Source organism: Argiope bruennichi, chromosome 11 (genome assembly GCF_947563725.1).
Source record: "Argiope bruennichi chromosome 11, qqArgBrue1.1, whole genome shotgun sequence".
Taxonomy (NCBI): domain Eukaryota; kingdom Metazoa; phylum Arthropoda; class Arachnida; order Araneae; family Araneidae; genus Argiope; species Argiope bruennichi.
In genome coordinates, this window is record NC_079161.1 from 9,640,897 (window position 1) to 9,661,702 (window position 20,806).

The following is a 20,806-nucleotide window of genomic DNA, read 5'->3' on the forward strand; positions in this document are numbered from 1 at the left end:
ATGACCCAAAAGGCAAGAAGCTGTCAATATTCGCAAATGATAGAGACAGGCTTCTTTCTTTTGAGTAGATAGCATTCTTCTCATGATAGAATTCGGGGGAAATTTCTGCAAATCCAAGAACTACCCTTCGTTTAAAAGTTATATATAATACGCTTTGCCCAGATTATCTTGTTATCAATATAACTACAGTAATTTTAATTGAATTTTTACCAGCTTGGGAATATTTTTTAAGAAATGTAAAAACCTTGGATGAGTTCGTAGATGGGCCATCTAGTTCAAACGATGTAGGATCGAAATTTTTATTCTCCGTTAAGATTAAATATTGAAAATAAACTACATTATCTTGATTAGCATCTCATTAAAACAAACCCCTTTTGCATTTAACATTCTTCCATAGTTTTAATTGCTTACAAGTTAGGGACTAAAAAGTGATTTTCAATCCCTAATTTTGCCGACGTCCTGGCCTAGGGGTAGCGCGTCTTAACCGTGATCTAGGCGTTCCGGGTTCGAGTCCCGGTTCGGGCATGGTTTTTCTCTTCCTTGTGTTCTCTCTGTGAGGTGCGTGAATGAGCCCCCTTGTAAAAAGGGGTTGTGTAAGCGAGTGTGTGTGTGCTATCTTCATTTGAGCTAGAAGTCAGACTTCTGCCCTCGGGTGCTCAGGAGTTTACCCTCAGAAGCTACTGCGCAAAATTTGGCATAAATAGTCACAGGGAAAAAAAATCCCTAATTTTGACTTTTTCTAGAATAGGTTGTCAATTTTGGTTGATTGAATTTATGTCGATAGGATTGTTGTCAATTTTGAAAAGAATGAAATAAATTGTTTGCCTTCATTTTATTTCTATACTTTGAGATTATTAAAACGCACGTGGAGTAAAAATTAAGACCTTCTGTAAAATTAATTAAATAAAATGAAAGAGGAGAAAGATTTAATGGCAAAATTATGTAAAAATGATTAGCTTAGAAGTTTCCACTTTCAATTCTTCTGAATCCTTTTTTTTTTTTAAAGGATGTAAGTGATATTAAAATTGGTCATTAGCGACTGGTCCAACAGATGGATTTTTAAATGTAAGAGGTGCTACATACTATATAAGATGTTGGGGGGGAGAGGAGATAACTACTTATAAATTTTCAATAAGTTGACATTCATTCAAGGGCGTAGATGCCAGACCAAATAACACATTGTGTACTATTGTCAGATGATTTCATAGGATATGCGGATGAAATAAATAATCCGCATTTCTGCTGATACCTTCGAGCATGCATTTGATTATTAAATGTGCTTTGAGGATTTAGATTGTAAACTTTGTTATTTGTAAGTTTCGATTTTGTGTTCAAAAACGTTTTGTTGCTTTCCCATCTTTTCAGTGAACAGTATCTTTCTGTCTTTAGTCGTTTTTAGGTTCAAACATGTTACTGATTATTAAATGTGTTCTTTACTTCTTGGTCCCTTTGTATTTTGTCCTTTCATTTCAATTTAAATAAAAACTTCAGATAATGTTTTACATTATTCCGATATTAGAAGTATCTTGTTTTGCTGAATCAGACGAAAAAATGAAATAGATAATCCTTAGAAAAGTTTTCAAATTACAAAACGATCATTCCAAAACACTTTGAACTAGGCAAATGAAATTTGGTATATGATTTTTCTATTTCAAATTTTTAGATTTCTATCAAATTTTGAACAAAATCCATTAAGAAGAAATCCACCCTGTTATCCGAATATAAATTATGCACGGTAACTACAAAACGAAGAGAGTTAGATGAATAAAAATTGGTAGACAGATTTCATATCTAAACTGTAGAAGTGTATCGAATTTGGAACCTAATCCGCTCAGGGGTTTGATCGTCTGTCGGTCTGTACTTTCAAAAGAATGTAAACGCGATAACACAAAAACGCAATGAATTTAATATAGGAAATTTAGTATAGGATTTTGTTGCTACAACTATAGTTCTTTATCTATATTTAATTTTGGTCGGTCAGAGAAAAATAGTCCAAAATACACAACATTCAAATATACAGTGCTTGTATAATTCGCTCCCAGTGATTAATCAATCCCACGTTGGTCTGTTGGCAAGATCTCGACTTGGAGAGATCCAGGTTCGAAATCCGCTTCCACCAAAGAACCACCGTGAAAGCGGGTCTGGTATACGTCAAATCCGTTGGATTGTCCATCCGTTGGTGTGGTATAGAAGTTTGTAGAGAGGGTGCCAGCTCTGACTGAGGTTCAAAATTACGATATTCATTCAAAATAGCCTTAGTGTTACTTTAAGCAGGATGCTAATATAACTAAACTAACTGAGCAATTATTCGCCAAAGATGGCATTCTAATATGCTTTTTCGTCACTATTGTTCGCCAAATCCATGAGGTAAATAATATACAAGTACATTTGTGACAGATTAGAGAATAAGAATGATCTGAAAACATTTTAAATTAACGAAAATGACTTGCTGAATTCCTTTATTTTCCAGCTATCACAGCAAACACGCCTGGGGACTGCGGTACACCATTCACCGGAACCTGTGCATAGCGCTTCTTATTGCTAATCTGCTGTTGGTGGTTGGGCTCGACAGAACTGACAGTCCGGTAATTAATATTTTCGTTTATCATCAAACTGGCCTTTTAAAATGAGATTGATTCGGTAGCATCTGCTTCGGGTTAGAAGTTTTGTAGGGCGGTATTGCATAAGCTTGTATAAGACATATATTTTGATTAGAGATATTGTAGCTCAGTATTTCATAAGCTTTTATAAGGTATATATTTTGATTATAATACCTCACATTGGTAAAAGTGAAGTTTAGTGTGCCCCATGCTGCGCCAAGGATGCCAAGTCGCCAATAACGATGGCGAACAAAGTAAACAAACACTTCTGCGGATCAGTTGCGGTTACCACTTTTCGCAATATAATTAGGATTTTTTACAGATAAGTATTATATTTTCAGATCGGCTGCGCCGGTAGGTTGGATGCAGAGCAAAAGTTAGAGCATGCGATGCCTTTGGCATCTGTAGAAGGCACCGGGCAGAATTTTTTAACTTAAAAAAAAAAACATTTTACGGCTTCGCTAGTAGTTGGAGCTGGAACCTAGTAGCTTCGATAGCACATTGAACGTAAAGACTGTGTGGATAACAGGAACAGTACATAACCAAAAGAAAAGAAAGGAAGAAGCAATCGAAACATTCTCCATACAAAATTTCAGACAAGCATCCTTTTCCCAACTACATCAACTCTTAAAAAAATATATTCCATTCACCCTTCATCCATTCTGCCGGTTCGAAATACTTCGATATCAAACCATTCTCCATACAAAATTTTAAACAAGCATTTTTTCCTAATTTCATCAATTCGTAAAAAATATATATACAGTGGCTCAAAAAATTGAGAGTACACCTTACGTTTACTGGATAAATGCGACTTTCAATATAAATAACACATTAACGGGAAGTGTAAACTTGTTTTTATTTTTACACATAACAAATGGTTTAATTTAGAGTAAAAATAAAGAAAAATCAACAAAAAATTTCTAAATTGAAAATTTTCAGAAGCATTTTAAATAAACATACGCATAATTTTGCCTCAAAAAATTGAGAATACACCAATGAAATTTTTGCAATATCACGCATAGAAACAAAGTGCCACTATTAAATTGCATGTCTTTTGGCTCTTATAATGGTCTCTAAACGTCAGGCTACCGATTCGACCCATTTTTGGTGGTATCTGAAGATATTTTACCCCATTCTTCTTGCACTACTTGTTTTAAATGGGTTTTGTTTCTAATTTTGTATTTTTGAACCACTTTTTCGAGTATCCCCCACAAATATTCAATGGCATTGATGTCAGGGTACTGTGGTGGTGTGTGTAACTGTTGTTTACAATGAAAAAGACATCATATTTTGACGTTACTTGCATTCTGTTTGGGATCGTTGTCCTGCTGGAAAATGGAATTTCCATCTAAACCCAAATTTTTAACACTTTCCTTTAGATTGCTGCTACCATATGGTTCATCCAACTTGTTGCAGAAACTTAGGCAGAAGTGTAAGTGCTGAAACTGTGCTAAATACTATTAAACAAGCTGCATATAAAAGTAGCATTGTTAGAGAGAAACCGTTCACCAGCTTGCAAATTCAGAAAAAGCATTTGAAGTTTGCAAAAACTCATCAATTGAAGACCAATAACCTTTGGAAGAAATCTATATTTAGTAATGAAAGAAACCTCAACATTTTTGGCAGTGGCAGCCATCGTATTGTACGGAGAAAGCCTATTATTGCTTTGGATTCAAAAAATTTACGTCCTGCAGTTAAACATGATGGTGACTCCGTGATGATTTGAGGTTACATGGCTTCAATCGGGGTAAGAAATTTAATTTTTCTAGATGGCATTATAAATGATACGGTTTACTTGGATATACTTCGCAGAAATCTAAAGGAAAGTGCTAAAAATTTGGGTTTAGATGAGAATTTCATTTTTGAGTAAGACAATGACCCGAAACAGAATACACGTAACTTCAAAATATGGTGTCTTTTTCATTGTAAATAGCAGTTACACACACCACCACAGTACCCCGACATCAATGCCATTGAATATTCGTGGCCCATACCGAAAAAAGGGGTTCAAAGACACAAAATTAGAAACAAAACCCATTTAAAACAAGTGGTGCAAGAAGAATGGGGTAAAATATCTTCAAATACCACCAAAAATTGGTCAAATCGGTACCATGACGTTTAGAGGCCATTATAAGAGCCAAAAGACATGCAATTTAATAGTGACACTTTATTTCTATGCGTGATATTGCAAAAATTTAATTGGTGTATTCTCAATTTTTTGAGACAAAATTCTGCGTATGTTTATTTAAATGCTTCTGAAAATTTTCAATTTAGAAATTTTTCGTTGATTTTTCTTTATTTTTACTCTAAATTAAACCATTTGTTATGTGTAAAAATAAAATCATGTTTGCACTTCCCGTTAATGTGTTATTTATATTGAAAGTCGGATTTATGAAGTAAAAGTAAGGTGTACTCTCAATTTTTTGAGCCACTGTATATTCCATTCAGCCTTCCTCCATTCGGTAGATTCGAAATACTGTCTTCCATCCCATTTACCCTATATCCATTCTTGCACAATTGCCGACATAACAAATTATGAAGGAATCCAACCGTTAGAGCACCAAAAGAATTACGAGAAGTGCGAAGAATTCCATTGCAGCTAACTTTTAAAGTGAGAATGCAGACGATTTCGTAAAGTAAGAATTCAGACGATTTTTTTAGTGCATACTGACAATTAAAAATTGCGAAAGAATAAAAATTTACTGTTCGTATTCAAATTAAAAATAAAATTGCAGTGTCTTATTAATTGTCAAAAAAACTTTTAATTATAATAAAGAACAAAATTAAAATCTTTAATTGATATTTTTTTATTATTTTTAATTTAAAATTTTTCATAAAATAGTTGTAGTTCATATACAACTCAACCGTTGTAAAAAGTAGTAAACAAAACAACATTAGGTTTTTTAGAAAAGTGTTCCATTGGGTTGCCATATTGGCGACAAACTCGGGGAGCAGACTAATCTTCACTTTAATTACTCACTTTAATTAATTCCCTTTAACCTTCACATTTAATTATTCCATCATATGAAACTTTTCTCAGCTATAATAAGAATCTCTAGTCTTGTAGGGTGAGACATATTGGCGAATGACAATTCATATAAATAAGAGTAAAATTCATAAGTAATTTTTATAATTCTTAAAGTACATATTCTTAGAAACTGATTTATGCAAGAATACTTATCTAATTCATAAAAGTAAAATTTACATTTTAATTCAAACGTATGATTTATATAAATAGTAAATTAAACCTTTTTTTGGAAAAAAAAAAAAAAGATTTTTAAGGATGCCACTTTTGGTTGTCTAATTAAATACAAAGGGTGGCTGAAAGATTTTAAGCATCACTTTTAATAAAGCCAATTCGTAAGCTGTAAATATATTCAATGAAGAAGTCTGAGATTCTAACGATATTTTGTTTACATTTGACTGTTGCCAGTCCACAATAAGTAATAAGGGCGATTCTTACGTACGTTAGGGTTGTATATATTGTTACGGATAACCGAGTTCGCTTGTAGTGGGTGTATGATGTAAAAACATAATCAGCCGGCCTCAGTAGAAAACAAAGACGACGTTTATTTACACAAAGTATACGAGTACACAGACGAGACAAATACAAAGACGACAACTATAAACAGCCGAGACGAACACACAGCAGCACACTACGACACACAGAAGCCCACAAGTAGTGTTCGACCACAGCACAAAAAGCGGCCAGACTGGAGTAGGGATCCTCAGAGCTTTGCTCTACGGTCTCCCCGGACGGCTGAAACACTTCTATGCCTCTTCACTTTAGTTGTATAAAATTGCCAACTCACTACCACAAGACTTGATACTCCACACACAACTTGATGCTGCTTCCACAATGGACAACAAGACTCGGCACACAGCTCGGTTCAGCACTAGCTTGTGCTCCACACAACGCTGGCTATCCACCGTTGCTTCGCTATCCTATCGAAGACTCGTTACTTGTCTACGACTCCGACAACTTGCAATTTGAGACTTTTATAGTTCCCGGGAGGCGGGTCGAGAGATGGAAAAAAATAGTGTAAGAAAATAGTGCGAAGTTAAATTTATCTCGAGATCATGTAATACCTGCGAATGGTTTAAGGGAAAAGTCGCCAATTTTGACAATAGATTTAAGGTATCTGTCTATCTTCAGAGACAAATTTTTGAAAAATCCCTCTAATGAGCTATTTCAGTTCATATTCTGGATCAGTGTGATTGCAAATAATAAAAAATAGGTACGACCGGAGTTTAACCCCTGATTGGCGCAATTTTCAAAAACCGCCAACTCGCCAACAACGTTCTTGTACCGTTTTTTGCGAAATGTTCAAAAGCGAGGGAGCAGATCTCCAATCATAAGACATAATAAAGGCAAAATATAATAGGGTTGCCAGTTTAGAGAAAACAGAGGTTGCCAGCTTTGGTGCGTTATCGCAACTTGGCGAAGAAGGGGGTAAACTCCGGTTCACCCAACTGCAACAAAGATCAAAACGCTCTACCGAAAATTCTATTGCTCATATTTCAATTATTTTTATACACAACATATTTATAGGTATGGTGAAGGGAGTGAAGTAGAATTTAAGAAATATGTGCATTTTTAAAAAAAATTATAGCTAATCGAGTATTTCTGTATTGAAAATTTCACAAAATTCTTTGTTGGAAATTATATTAAGCAGCTCTAAAACAAAAACTACTCAGTTCAAAGTTATATTCCGAGTCCATTGCCTTTGGAACACATAAGGCAACATGTATGCAAATTTTCAAGGTAATATATTAATAATTAATTAGTTTATAATATATAATGTTTAGTGCATGAACATTTTTACGAAATCCAAGTTTTTCAAAACAATTCATTTAAAGTTTTCATTTGTCTTGCACTAAAACTGCTTTGTAAATATAAACAATGTTCAAAATCATATGGAACTGTCAGTCCTTTTGGCATAAAAATTATTCAAAACGTATTCTTATACGCGTGGCTTGCTGATAAAACCTATTATAAAATAAACTGTAATTCAGAAAGGCGTGTATTTGATAAAATGTTGGAAAACATTCAACTTTCGGTTGGTACTTCCGGTTTCGTTTTCAGCTACAGTGGTTTATAAAATGTCACATACTATTCATTGTAGAATTAAAACAAATACAGATTTGGAAACCCAAATAAATGGATTTTAAAATAAAATAATAAAAATCTGTGAATCTGGCAAAAAAAGAATTGTTATTGTGTCGACTGACGATACAATACTTTGACCTTATTCCACTCACCCTTCATCCATTCTGCCTGTTCGATATCAAACCATTCTCCATACAAAATTTCAAACAAGCATCATTCCCTAACTTCATCAACTCGTAATATATATAATAACATATTTCACTCACCCTTCATCCATTCTGCCGGTTCGAAATACTGTCTTCCATCCCATTTACCCGACATCCATTCTTGCACAATTGCCGACATAACAAATTATGAAGGGAACAAACCGTTAGAACACCAAAAGAATTACGAGAACTGCGAAGAATTCCATTGTAGCTGTCTTTTAAAGTAAGAATGCAGACGATTTCGTAAATTAAGAATTCAGACGATTTTTCAAAGCGCATTCTGACAATTAAAAATTGCAAAAGAATAAATATTTTCTGTTCGTATTCACATTTAAAAAAAAGAAAGAAAGAAAGAAGAAACTAGCTTTCAATTATAAGCTTAACTTTCTTTATTTAATAAACTTTTAATTTTAATAAAGAACAAAATTAAAATCTTTAATCGATATTTTTTAATATTTTTAATTTAAGATTTTTTATAATGTAGTTCCTGTACAACTCAACCATTGCAAAAAGTAGTAAACAAAACAGCATTAGGGTTGCTAGAAGAGCGTTCCGATGGGTTGCCATATTGGCGACAAACTCGTGGGCACACTATTCTTCACTTCACCCAAAAAATCCATTTCCTGATTTCATTTATATTTTTTTTCTTCTAACTGAATGCACTTTTTGGTGAGATGGCGAAATATCTTCAGAATATTTCTAATAATATTTTGCTGTTCCATTAATTAACTGAAGGAAGCGTTGGATTTAATGCACCTTTTAAAAATTCAATGAATGAAGTAGTCTCAAATTCGTATGATCATATGTTGATATTTGAATGTTGCCATTCTACAGTAAAGCGCGAATTCTGTGCCACGTACTTTAGCGTTTTACATATATAGATTTTTCATTTTGTTCTCAAATCAATCAAAGTAAATTCAAAATTTAAACAATATTTGGCATTAAATTGATAAGAAATGCAAAGGACCAGTGAAAAAATTCAAATTAAAAATGTTCTTATGAATCAAATTCACTTCATTACCTTTAATTATTCATTTTTGATACGTTGTTAATTTTCCTTAGGTGTTCCTTTGGCTATTGTCATTATCAGTGCCATTATCCGCCCAGAATACTATGGAACGGATAAAATGTAAGTGCCTGCAATATATATTCATATCATATTTCCACATAAATTGGCATAAATGAAATAATAGATGTTTTTCTTTTGCAGATGTTGGCTTTCGCAAGAGAAAGGTACCATTTGGGCCTTTATGGGACCAGTTGCATGCATTTTAACGGTAAGAAATATGATTCATTTCTTACATTTTAAAACTGAATGGAAGAAATTGAATGTTGATTAATGAAGTTTTTTCAGAAATTTTTGTCTGTTTGAATTAATCCAAAAAACCGCTTGCCTCCGATTTTCTCGTGTCATTGCAACATTTCGCACATTTGTGATAATTTTTCCTCCTTTTTTCTTTTTGCATAGAGAAGGCAATCGTGCAGTCACTTAGTTTTATTTTCTAAATTTGTATGCAAATATATAAATTCAGGCAACAAGATCAAACTCAGATGCCGAATATCATTTATGCATCTCTCTTAGCGAGTTCGCAAATTGTACAGACTAAGTCTATGGCAAAGGATACCGACGTGCTCTAATTGGTTTAAGCCTTAGCATCTTTTTGGCAATGTTTTGCCAAAAAGATGCCATACCGAAATATATTTTTATAAAAATAAATAAAATTTGGGAATTTATCCCCCCCCCATTTTTTACGGTTTACATGTAATATTAATCTGGAACACATAAACAGCAGAAAAGATCAAATCCTGAAACCTAAATTCAGAAAATATAAAAATTACAATTTATTAAAAATATTTTTTGTATGTGTTTCTTCTTAATATTATTTTGATATAACTAAAAAAATTAGCTACGAAATCACATATTCCATTAAAGCTTACATATTTATACGTTTTGGGCATTAAGTAATCATCTCCCCATATGTAGTTGATGGGAAAGTAACAAACGTTCAGCAATAAGTTTCAATGACTGCATAAATATCCTTCCTTTGGTCGGTATCCTTTGCCATAGACTTAGTCTGTACAATTTGCGAACTCGCTCTCTCTTATAGAAAGAGAGAGTTATTTGTAAAGTAGAGTAGTTTTATAATTGTCAAAAATTGCACGCAGATTGCAGATGTACAAATTCGTCAACAAGATCAAACTCAGATACCGAATTTCCTTTATGCATCATTTGCCAGTCGGTGATTCAGTGACTATTAATATTCAATGATAAATAATAAGCGTGATTTCTGTGCCACATACGTTAGATCCTTATATATAATATGTAGATAGTTAAAAACGTTTTACAAAATTGACAGCTGGAAATTAAAATAAACAAATTTACATTACATTTATAATGCACTTCATTATTTTTTTTGGAGTAGGAAATCCGATTTCCATGATGGATAGCCTCTTGTTTAATGTAACTATACAAAAAATGTTTCATTAATATTCTTTTCCTGTTCCTTTCTGTAGCTCAACGTAGCAGCTTTGGTATTAGCTCAATACAAAGCGAGCAAAATTTCCATGAAGGATGACAACATCGCTCTCTTCAAGTAAGCAAACGGATTAAAAATGATATTTTGATTAGATAGATATATATCGATATAGAAAAGATATCGATGAGCTAACTGAACTTTGTACTTTTTTTACAGAAGGTGGCTTCGAGTGACCTTGATACTGTTTCCAGTACTGGGAATAACGTGGATATTTGGGTTTTTGTACATTGGAAAGCGAGCTGTGGTGATGGGTTACATCTTCGCCATCCTGAACTCTTTGCAGGTATTATTCCAGCTGTATCTGTTCAGAATTTATACCAATGTGATTGGTCTCCCTGAAACTTTCCTGCCTATCATCTAATACTTACTCCCACCGGCATAAACATTGTGGACTTTGGACAAGGCTGTGATTCACCACGAAAAATGTTCAGACCTTCATTTCAAGAGTCCCGTATATGAGTATTTTGTGCTCTGCGGTATAACTGGTGATGAAAATTGAAATTCGCCCTCTTTGAAATCATGAACGTTTATCGCTTGGTCATGCTCACAAAGAGATAATATTTTTCAAAATTTTACAAAAAAGAAGGGAGAAATCTTCAATTTCTCCGCAACGTTGCTTTGATTCATTTTAAATAATCTTTAATACCTATTAAGAACTCCAGTTTTCACTTTAAAACTCAAGTATGTCCTTTAAAAAAGATTCATTTTGCTATCTCAATGCAATTGCAGACGAAAGTGGTTTATGACTGTGTAACAAACCCACTCCCCTCGGACCCCCTCCCCTTTCTACATAGATGCCAGAGCAATTACTAACGTGGTGTCTTTCAAACAAAGTACTAGCCCACCATCTTTCCTTTAACTTACTAAACTGCTAATCGTTCTATTGATGCAGAACCTATTTCTATAGACTATCCTTCTAAAAACAATCAATCAACTCTTTCTGACTATGCCAGAACTTTATTCCACACTGATAGTCACCACCCACTCCCAACTTTTGCTATTTTTCCATTCCGTGGGCCCACAAGATTCTACAAATGATTCAAATACCTGATTTCAAATTCTCTTCACCCATCAAAATGAGGTTTTAGATCTCACTCGAGTGGGTGGTTCCTGTCCAAATACCATCCAATAGAATAGAAGAGAAGGAAAGGATCAATGGGTACTTAGTGTAATATCTTGATCCTGGGGGATCAAATAAGACAGTAGCGTAATAAACAATTCTTTTATTTACAACCTTATATATGTACAAAAAAACAGCTTGTTTTCATCTAGGTTAATATTATTTACAAAAATTACATAATAATTGAAAGTTTAATCACGAAATAGAGTCTCGATCAAGTCGGAGAATAAGTCACCAAAAAAAGCTAAGAGGCTGTTAGCCTCTCACTGCTTTCCTCTCTGACTAAAAACAAACAAAAATACCACATTTTATTTCCTTCAGATATTTGCCTCCGATTTTCTCATTGGTGAACTTGAGTTCCCTATCATCCAATAGCTGCTCGGCAATGCTTCTTCAATGGTCTCCAGTCGATCGTGGGAGTGTCTGTTAAGGGTCCATCTTTGTGGCTGGCCCCTTCCAAACTCATGTTAATTATAATCAATTTACAGCTAATATAATGCCCACCCGAGTTTGACACTTAATGACAACGGTTGCTGGTGATTGATCATTTCTTGAAAATTGGAGGGGTCCCTTCGTAATGGGAAAGAAGTTTAACATCTGGATGTTTTGACGTTCTTCTTCTGATGGATCTATTTGAAACGATGAAACACACATATGTGGCCCTTTATCTGGATACAACAAATGTCCAGACATAATGATTCTACTAGTAAAAGGATCCACATCTGAAGGTCCGTCTGCACTTAACTATGTGTGGGAAAAAAGGGTGATGTTGCATCTGGCTGGAATGCCAATTACCCTGTGAGAAAAATGAAAAACGTTACACCCGTACTCTCTAAAGAAGCGTGCCTTTGAAGAACGGTGTTTCCTTACAAGTGGGAAAAGAATTTCCATAAACGTTCATCATTAACGCTGGTTGAAAATGAAGGATCAGTCAATTTCTTATTTCAAAACTGATAGCATTAAAAGTGTACTAAAATAAATTAATATTTTTGTGTACATTTGAAAACGTTGGTTCGCAATAAGAGCATTTTGATAATATAAAAGGATAATGTTAATACTGATCACATTAAACGGCGCCCATTGTAATCCAAATGCAAGAACAATGCAATGAAAATGGGCTCTAACTATTTTAAAGAACAAATTAACAGGTGCGATTATACAAAACATTACGCTTACATTTACACACGTTTAGCTAATATTTAAATTTACAAGCTTGACATGATTAATTCTCGAGGTCGGTAGGTTTTACATGCTTAATTCTTACAGTCTGGCAGCTAGCATCGTACTGCCGTACTTTGGATTGGCGAGGAGGTTGGCGCTTGATTGGCTTACTGGCTTTATAAGAGAGAATTACATAAATAAAAATGTTTTCTTGACTTCCTGCGTGAATAAATTCATTTTACACTGCAATAACGTATTTGAGAAATAAATAAATAAGAAGCGCCTTTCCAAAGTTCTTAAAATTTAACGTTTTTGTTGAATATCAGATCATGTTTCGGGTTGAAATGATGCTCTTATATCAGTACAATGTAGCTCAGTAATCAGTTCTAGTAATGGAATTCATAGTATCATTGCCATAAAAAAACTGTGGTTAATTATTTTTTTAGGGATCGTATGTTTTATTGTCATTAACTAGAATGCAAGAAACGTGCATAATTACTTGAATGTGTGTTCTGTAACAACGACTTTTTTTTTGCCTGTTGGGTAATTCAAATCATAATTATTTTTTTCCAGGGGTTCTGCATATTTGTTTGCCATTGTTTAATGGATAAAAAAGCTCGAAATATGGTGGTTTCGTCGTTTAAAAAGGTATGATTATAAATATAATTTTGAAATTAAGTTATTTTAAAATAGCCGCCTTTGGCGACCAGTTTGTTCGATAAGATTATTTTTTAGGTTGTTAATTATTAATATGAGATTTATTTCTTTAAAAAAGATTTCACCTTGTAATTTGATACGACTTGTAAACACAGGAATCCAATTAAAGTAGTTTGCTGCAAATTACAAAGTGTATATATAACGGAATAAAAACGAAAATGAAAAATACTACTATTGTTTTAATGGCTGGCAAAAGAACGCGCAAAAATGTTTTGATGGAGATTTTGAATTCCATCACATCATTTAAAAACATTGTTTTAGATTTTCTATCAAATTGAATTAATTTTTTTAATTAAAGAAAAAATTGTACAAAAATGAAATTTATATAATTAAAAAGGTAATTTCTTTAGTCTTAAGATAATGCAAAAACCATTTTCTTAAGATATTTAATTATTTTAAAAGATGTGAGTATAAATTTCCATAGGCAAGTCATAATGATTACGGCTAGATTTAAGATTAATATAACGGGTGCGAAAATTTCAAAATTTGGAACGATTTCACTTCAAATATAAATGTGACAATTTTTTATTTCAACTTTGAAAGCCATTGGTAAGACCGTTTAGCAACCTGCTTTGCGCAATTATCAAAGGTTGGCAACTCGCCAACAACGGTCTTGCGCAGTGTTTTGCGAAATGTTCTAAAACGAGGGAGCAGATATCCAATCATAGCACTTAATAAAGGCGAAAGATAATAGGTTTGCCAGTCAAGAGAAAACGGACTGGCAACCTATGCCAGCTTTGGCGCGTTATCGCAACTTAGCGAAGAAGGAGGTTAAACTACAGGCGCCTCAATCTCAGGAGACACCCGAGCACAAGTCGAATCTGATTGGTTCGTTCGATCACATGACTTCAAAGTGTACGTCATGGGAAATCTTCTGTTGGCTATTTATCTTTCCTTTTGGCAATTGCGTACTTTGGCGAAATTAATTTGGGAATAGATATCAGTACTGTAGTACTTCGTTTTGTAATTCAGTTGATTAAAATTTTATACTCACATCTGTTTTATAATAAAGCTGATATAGAAGAAATCAGTATCTGCTACATGGTTCTAAGTATGCTCTTATTTATATATTTGAAAAAAATATTATGAACTGTTATTATATAGGCTTATAAATGTTGTTTAGGTATATAAATGTTGTCTTTCAATAAAAATGAAATGCACAGATCTACAGAACTCTCACTGGGTCCATTTTAACATATGTGTTAGGAACTTAATGCTGGTTTGGTTTGGTTTGGTTTATGAGGTTTAATGGCACAAGAGCCAATCTTGGCTAAACTGCGCCATACATATGGTTAAAAATAAATCATATATAGCAACAAGAGTAGTATTTAAAAATTAAAACACAAGTTCAATGAAACTATAAATATAAGAAAATGCCTCAAAATATGAAAATAAGATACAACTGGTAAAAAATTACAAAGTTAATAAAAAGAGCGCAATTGAAAAAAGGATTAAGTTTATCCAAGATAAATATTTATCATATACACATAAGAAAGCGAATATCTTTTAAAAAATTAAAAAGTTTTGGGTGGTGGAACTTAAGGCAATAACTTCACAGGGAAAAACTCTTATTTCTATATTTGGAAAGAAAATATTATGAACTGTTTTTTTATAAAATGCGTTTAAAATAACTGCGTTTTCTTTTTTATAAAATTACGCACATTTGAATTCCATGTTTATTGCTTATCCTTGCAATACGGAACAATGCTTACCGCTTCGCAGATAAAAATGCGAGTTCGCAAATTGTACAGACTAAGTCTATGGCAAAGGATACCGACGTGCTCTGATTGGTTTAAGCCTTGGCATCTTTTTGGCAATGTTTTGCACTCTTAATAGTGTAGTTTTTCGCTTATTTGGCTCAAACCTTGTACCTTTCATTAGTTTTATGGAAGATACGAGTGAATATCAACACGATCTAATTTTTATTAATATAATGGTTTTCTCTAAATATTACTAGTAATACTACTAATACTAATTAATAAAAATAATAATAAATATTACTAATAATACTAGTAATACAAGTAACTAATGTTTTTTATGCACAGAAGTATTAAAACTAAATGAAAGTAATTACTCAACATATGATGCAGCATTTAAATAATTCTTATTTTTCTATGATTTTCGTGCCTTTATTGGATAATTTATGCCAATAAATGTAAGCTTTAACGGAATATGTGATTTCGTAGCTAATTTTTTTAGTTATATCAAAATAATATTAAGAAGAAACATACACAAAAAAATATTTTTAATAAATTGTAATTTTTATATTTCTTGAATTTAGGTTTCAGGATTTGATCTTTTCAGCTGCATATGTGTTCCAGATTAATATTACATGTAAACTCTAAAAAATAGGGGGGGGGATAAATCACAAATTTTATTTATTTTTATAAAAATATATTTCGGTATGGCATCTTTTTGGCAAAACATTGCCAAAAAGATGCCAAGGCTTAAACCAATCAGAGCACGTCGGTATCCTTTGCCATAGACTTAGTCTGTACAATTTGCGAACTCGCGATAAAAATTGGTTACTGTTAAATTGGCAGAAAACGAATTTGGCGGTTTTCAATCACTGATCTGACGAACCAATCAGATTCGACTTGTGCTCGGATGTGTCCTGAGATTGAGGCGCCTGTGGTTAAACTCCGGTTCATCTAATCTTTCCTTCTTGGTGACATGGCAGACTATCTCGATAATACATTTAATAATGTTTTGCAACTCCATCAATTAGCTAAGCCCAGTACAGCTGAAAAAATGTTAAGTGAACGAAACAGTCTGAAATTCATGTAATGCTTTCTTTATATTGACTGTTGTCATTCGTCAATTAGTAATAAGCTCTATTTCTGTTCCACGTACGTTAAAGTTTTTTGTATATAAATATTTTTACAAGATAAATAAATTATATCAGTATAAAATCAAACAAAAATTTTATAACATATTTTATTCCATAATATAATAAAAATTAATACTTTATTTGCAAATGAATTATACGTGCGTTAATATTATATAATTTAAATACACCAGTGCAAATAAATTTTTTTTATTTATTTAACTTTTACTTATTTAAGATTTGTTTCAAAGATCTTTTCTACCCTCAATCCGTATGGCCGCCTCGGCCTGGTGGTGAGGTCTTCAATTTGGAACCGAAGGGTTTCAGAAGCGGGTCCTTATGCACGTTTAATCCGTCGGGGCAAACATCCTCCTGCTAGTGTGGTGTGGAAGTTTGGGGAGGGGTGCCAGCTCAGAAATTGTCCTCTTCGTCATCTGATGGTAATTCAAAATGACGAGGTCCGTCTCAAAATAGACATGTGTTGCTTTAAAACGGAACGTTAATATAGCTAAACTAAATCACCCCGACTCCCTATTTCTTTATACTTTGTTGTTTTTTGTTAATAAATCACTTTAAAGGAGGCTTTGTATCTATTTCTTATTTCAAAAAAACAGTGTCATATTTCTGTTCGTCAATATATTATTATTTATTATTTGCTCTCTTCCTATCGAAACAATACGTCGCTTTTAACACTAAAAGCCTTTCAAACCGTGCGTCGCTCCGTCATCTTTCCATTTCGTGTAATAATTCGCACCCAAGGGTGATTTACGAACAAGTGTTTATTCCAGAGAATGCCTCTTCTTTGTCCGTCTCACTCAATAAATATCTGTAATGCTCATTGTTAAGTCAGGAAATATTAAAATTTATTTGCATGCGTTTAGAGGAATCACATCGCAGACGCCATTGGTCTCACCTTCTTCCGGCTGTAAACTTGGCGAAGTTTTTCACGTCAGTGTTGTTGAACTGTTAGTCGTTTAACGCACAGTAAAAAGATCATGAAATGACAAAATTGTTGTAAGTATTTCATTTTCAGCTAGCCCGGTGAGTTGGATGAACTGGTGGGAGTGCTCCTCCCACGTCTGCCTCGCGTACTGACACAAACCGGCACATTTCTTGTGCTTCGAGGTACCATGAATACAACAGAGTATGAATTCTGGACCTCTTCTTATCGAGTGCCGTGCTAAAAAATTCGTTACAGATCTACCGTTTTGGTGACAATATTATGATCGAAATACAGACCATCCACCAACCAAATTTCATTTCTGTAAAACATTCCATTCAATATACAGACTAACAAACGGTTTTGGTCCAAAATTCGAAATAGATCTACAGATTTCGCTAAATTAATCTTCTTGTTGTTGCTTATGGCACTTGCCACAGACAAGCCCGCTGACGATTTTAAGCCGATTTTTAGCATCTCTTGTTTCAGTAGTACCATCTAGGGTCAATGGCAAGTCTTAACTACTCATACGTCATAGCCTTTTTCACGGGGTGAACTTCATTCACTCATCCACACATCGTAATTTAGACCCGAATCAGAGAACGATCACCTCTGAACCAGTACCCCCATTGGTATTGTCTCGACTTGGAGAAATTTGTGGTTACGACAGATTTATGCGTGCACCAGCAACCTTGAACACAGAGAGTCTTTGGCTAGAGGCGTTCGAACTCACCATCCAAGGGGTGCGAATCCAACGCCCTATCAACCTGGCTATCCTGGCTCCTGATTTTTTTTTTCTCCCGTCATCGGGCTTGCCATGACAAGTGCCATAAGCAACAACAACACAACAGATCTTTTTGAGTTTTAAGATAATGTAAAAAAATCATTTTTGTGCCTTCTCATTCAATAAGTGCATATAACTCGAACTTAACGTGTTGTCTTCAGTGTAGAACTTGCCATTCTCATTCAGTGTAGTATTTGAAGCAAAGAGAAAACACCTGTGCTTAGTTTAGATCACTTTCGTTTTAACACGTTGTTTACCATGTGAATTGCCTGTGACTCACACCTGCTATCTAATAAAATATTATCTTCTGCACTGCTGTTGCGAGATATAAAAGAAGTATACATCTTATTAGAGAGTGCTTCGAACTACAGAATTAAATCACGACAGAGAACTTGTTAAATGCAAATAATTGCCATCCTTAATTAAATTCTCAAATTATTTATTATTTTTCTTTCTTCCAGAAGAGTGCATCCGTTACAACAGGCAGCTCTGGATCTCATAAAAAGAACAACAGCACGAACAACAGCAACAGTGCCAACAGCGGTAAGTCCGGGACCGAGAAAAAATCTTTGCCTGCCACATTCCAAGAGGCCTGCAGGAGAAACTGGAACAAGCTTCACAAACCGTGGTCCTTCTGTTTCGACATGCCCGTGTCCGAGAGGGGTAGTCAAGACGTGAGAAAAGAACACGATGGCATTCCTCCCAAACCACTGATAGTTCAATGGAATAGCTTACCGGACAAAATAACATAGATATTTATAGTGTTTTAATTAAAAACTACCCGAGGATTGAGGAAGAAAGATACAACAACAAAAAAAAAATTTGATGAAGGTTCTGGGATCAGTGTATATATCTACTTAAAGCAGTCGAGGAGATAAGTGAAATATCTAGTCTAAAGTTTGACATTTGAGCACTGTTTCTTCTCGTGCAAATATTCCCCGATTCTGCTGAATTGACGGGTGAACTTGAACCTAAAACAAATGAGTGCTTTTGTTGAATGCAGAAAAGTTCGAACGGCCAGCAAATTACAACAAATCCAGCCATGTCGGCATCTTCTAATTTACCAAAGAAATCGTATGATGCTTCAGTTCTCAGCCACTTTCTTGTTAGACACTACTAACGCACATATATTGTACAATATTTTATGATATAAAGCAATATTCGCAATACTGTATAATATTGTTTATTGAATAATATTGTATAATATCGTACAATATTGTGCTACAGGCTGTGCTACCTGGTTAGCCATGGAATCGCTAATTACTTCTATCAAAAACAAAAGCTTGTTTATAGTAGTTCGAATAAAAGTCAAGTACTGTGTTCCCGAAAACAGGGCTGAGTAACGTCATCATGTGTTAATGTGATATAGTTTTCAGGAGATGGCAAGTGGCATCTATCAACATGTGTTGACAAACATCATAAAGGGCTCCCCGCAAATATTAAGCGCCCTTTTTCATTCTTAAAGAGTAGAACGATAGCAATGTCTGAACCAGTGTAACAGTTCACTGTAGGACCCCCTCCCCTCTGACTTGCTACCAGTGTAGCCACTGGTACCAAGTCAGAGGGGAGGGGAGAAAATTGGTGGGCGGTGGGGTTCAGTGGCGCATCAAAGTGCCTGTGAAATAAATGCTACTAGGAAAGCGATTTATCTTATAAATTTTCATATGTTGCTTTCCATCAATAAGGCATCAAACCATAAATCGAAAACTCATGCAAGTTCCAATCAAAATTAAATAGTTGGTCATTTTCTCCGAATTTTGCTATCGCCTGTCGTGTTTCTAGTTGATATAATTAGGATTCTTAATACATGGCATTTTGTGTTGTTTTTGTCACAGGTATAATGACAAAAATTGGTTTTTCTAACTCAGGGAAGTATAAAATGGGGTGAATTGTCAAAATCACGAAATCGATCCTTTTGACGATTACAATATTTGCTACATTTCGCGTTCAAGAATGTAATAAACAGAAACATCCACGCCAAAATTTATCATGATTATATTATTTACGGTGGTACTCATAAACGGCTAATTCGAACAATTTTAATTCGAATTTTTCTCTGATTTCTGGCGCAATAAGTAATTCAAGAAATTGGAGATAAATTCGTTTAGCGAATTCGAAAATAATTGTAATAAAAAGAATTCTTTTCGTTAATTAGCCCCTTTCTTATCTTTTGTGATCATAAAGGGAAAGATTTTTATGGCTTTCAGTTTACTCAAAACACAAAAATCTGTACACAAATCACTCGATCAAAATAATAATAATAATAATTGAAAAAAACTGATAACTTTTAAAAAACTTTGAAGGCATTAGATGTGATTATACTGTTTATTTCAAAGTTTTATTACTCGATAGCTATATGCTGTTTCTTCATTACAATTATTCACTTACACATTTTTAATAATCTTTATACCTTAATTATAACAATTAGTTTTTGTTTATTTATTAACAATTTTATCAGGTTATATATAGCTTTAAAAATTAATTTAATAACTGCTTCTTTTTTTCTTTTTGGCTTAAAATATAGTCATTTATTTTATCCATTAAAAAAAATCGGTTTTCAGGATAAATGTTGTTTTTATTGTTCTGTGAGCTTTGAATTAGCCAGGGTTCCCTTCATCATGTAGATTTAAAAATAAATTTTTACTTCTTTTTCAATACTATTAAATACCTTAAAAACTATTTCAGATTTTCGCTTATATTTCCTAACCTAGCACTAAAATTCAAAAAAATAATAAATATTACTTAATGTTTCGTTGATTTCTTTTTATTGACTTTTTTACTACATGTTAATTTATATGCGAGTT

The 20,806-nt window shown here is 33.6% G+C and overlaps 1 protein-coding gene across 1 annotated transcript in view; it reads left to right on the plus strand.

The window, feature by feature from the left end:
* The window catches only part of LOC129956854 (adhesion G protein-coupled receptor L3-like), a 68,173-nt gene extending 57,505 nt beyond the window's left edge, over positions 1-10,668 (plus strand). The window contains exons 11-15 of the mRNA XM_056068810.1: positions 2,471-2,585; positions 8,979-9,045; positions 9,127-9,193; positions 10,431-10,510; positions 10,610-10,668. Of these exons, the coding sequence (XP_055924785.1) occupies positions 2,471-2,585; positions 8,979-9,045; positions 9,127-9,191 (247 nt within the window). The 3' untranslated portion in view covers positions 9,192-9,193; positions 10,431-10,510; positions 10,610-10,668. The remainder of the gene's footprint in view (positions 1-2,470; positions 2,586-8,978; positions 9,046-9,126; positions 9,194-10,430; positions 10,511-10,609) is intronic.
* Positions 10,669-20,806: the final 10,138 nt, after the last annotated feature.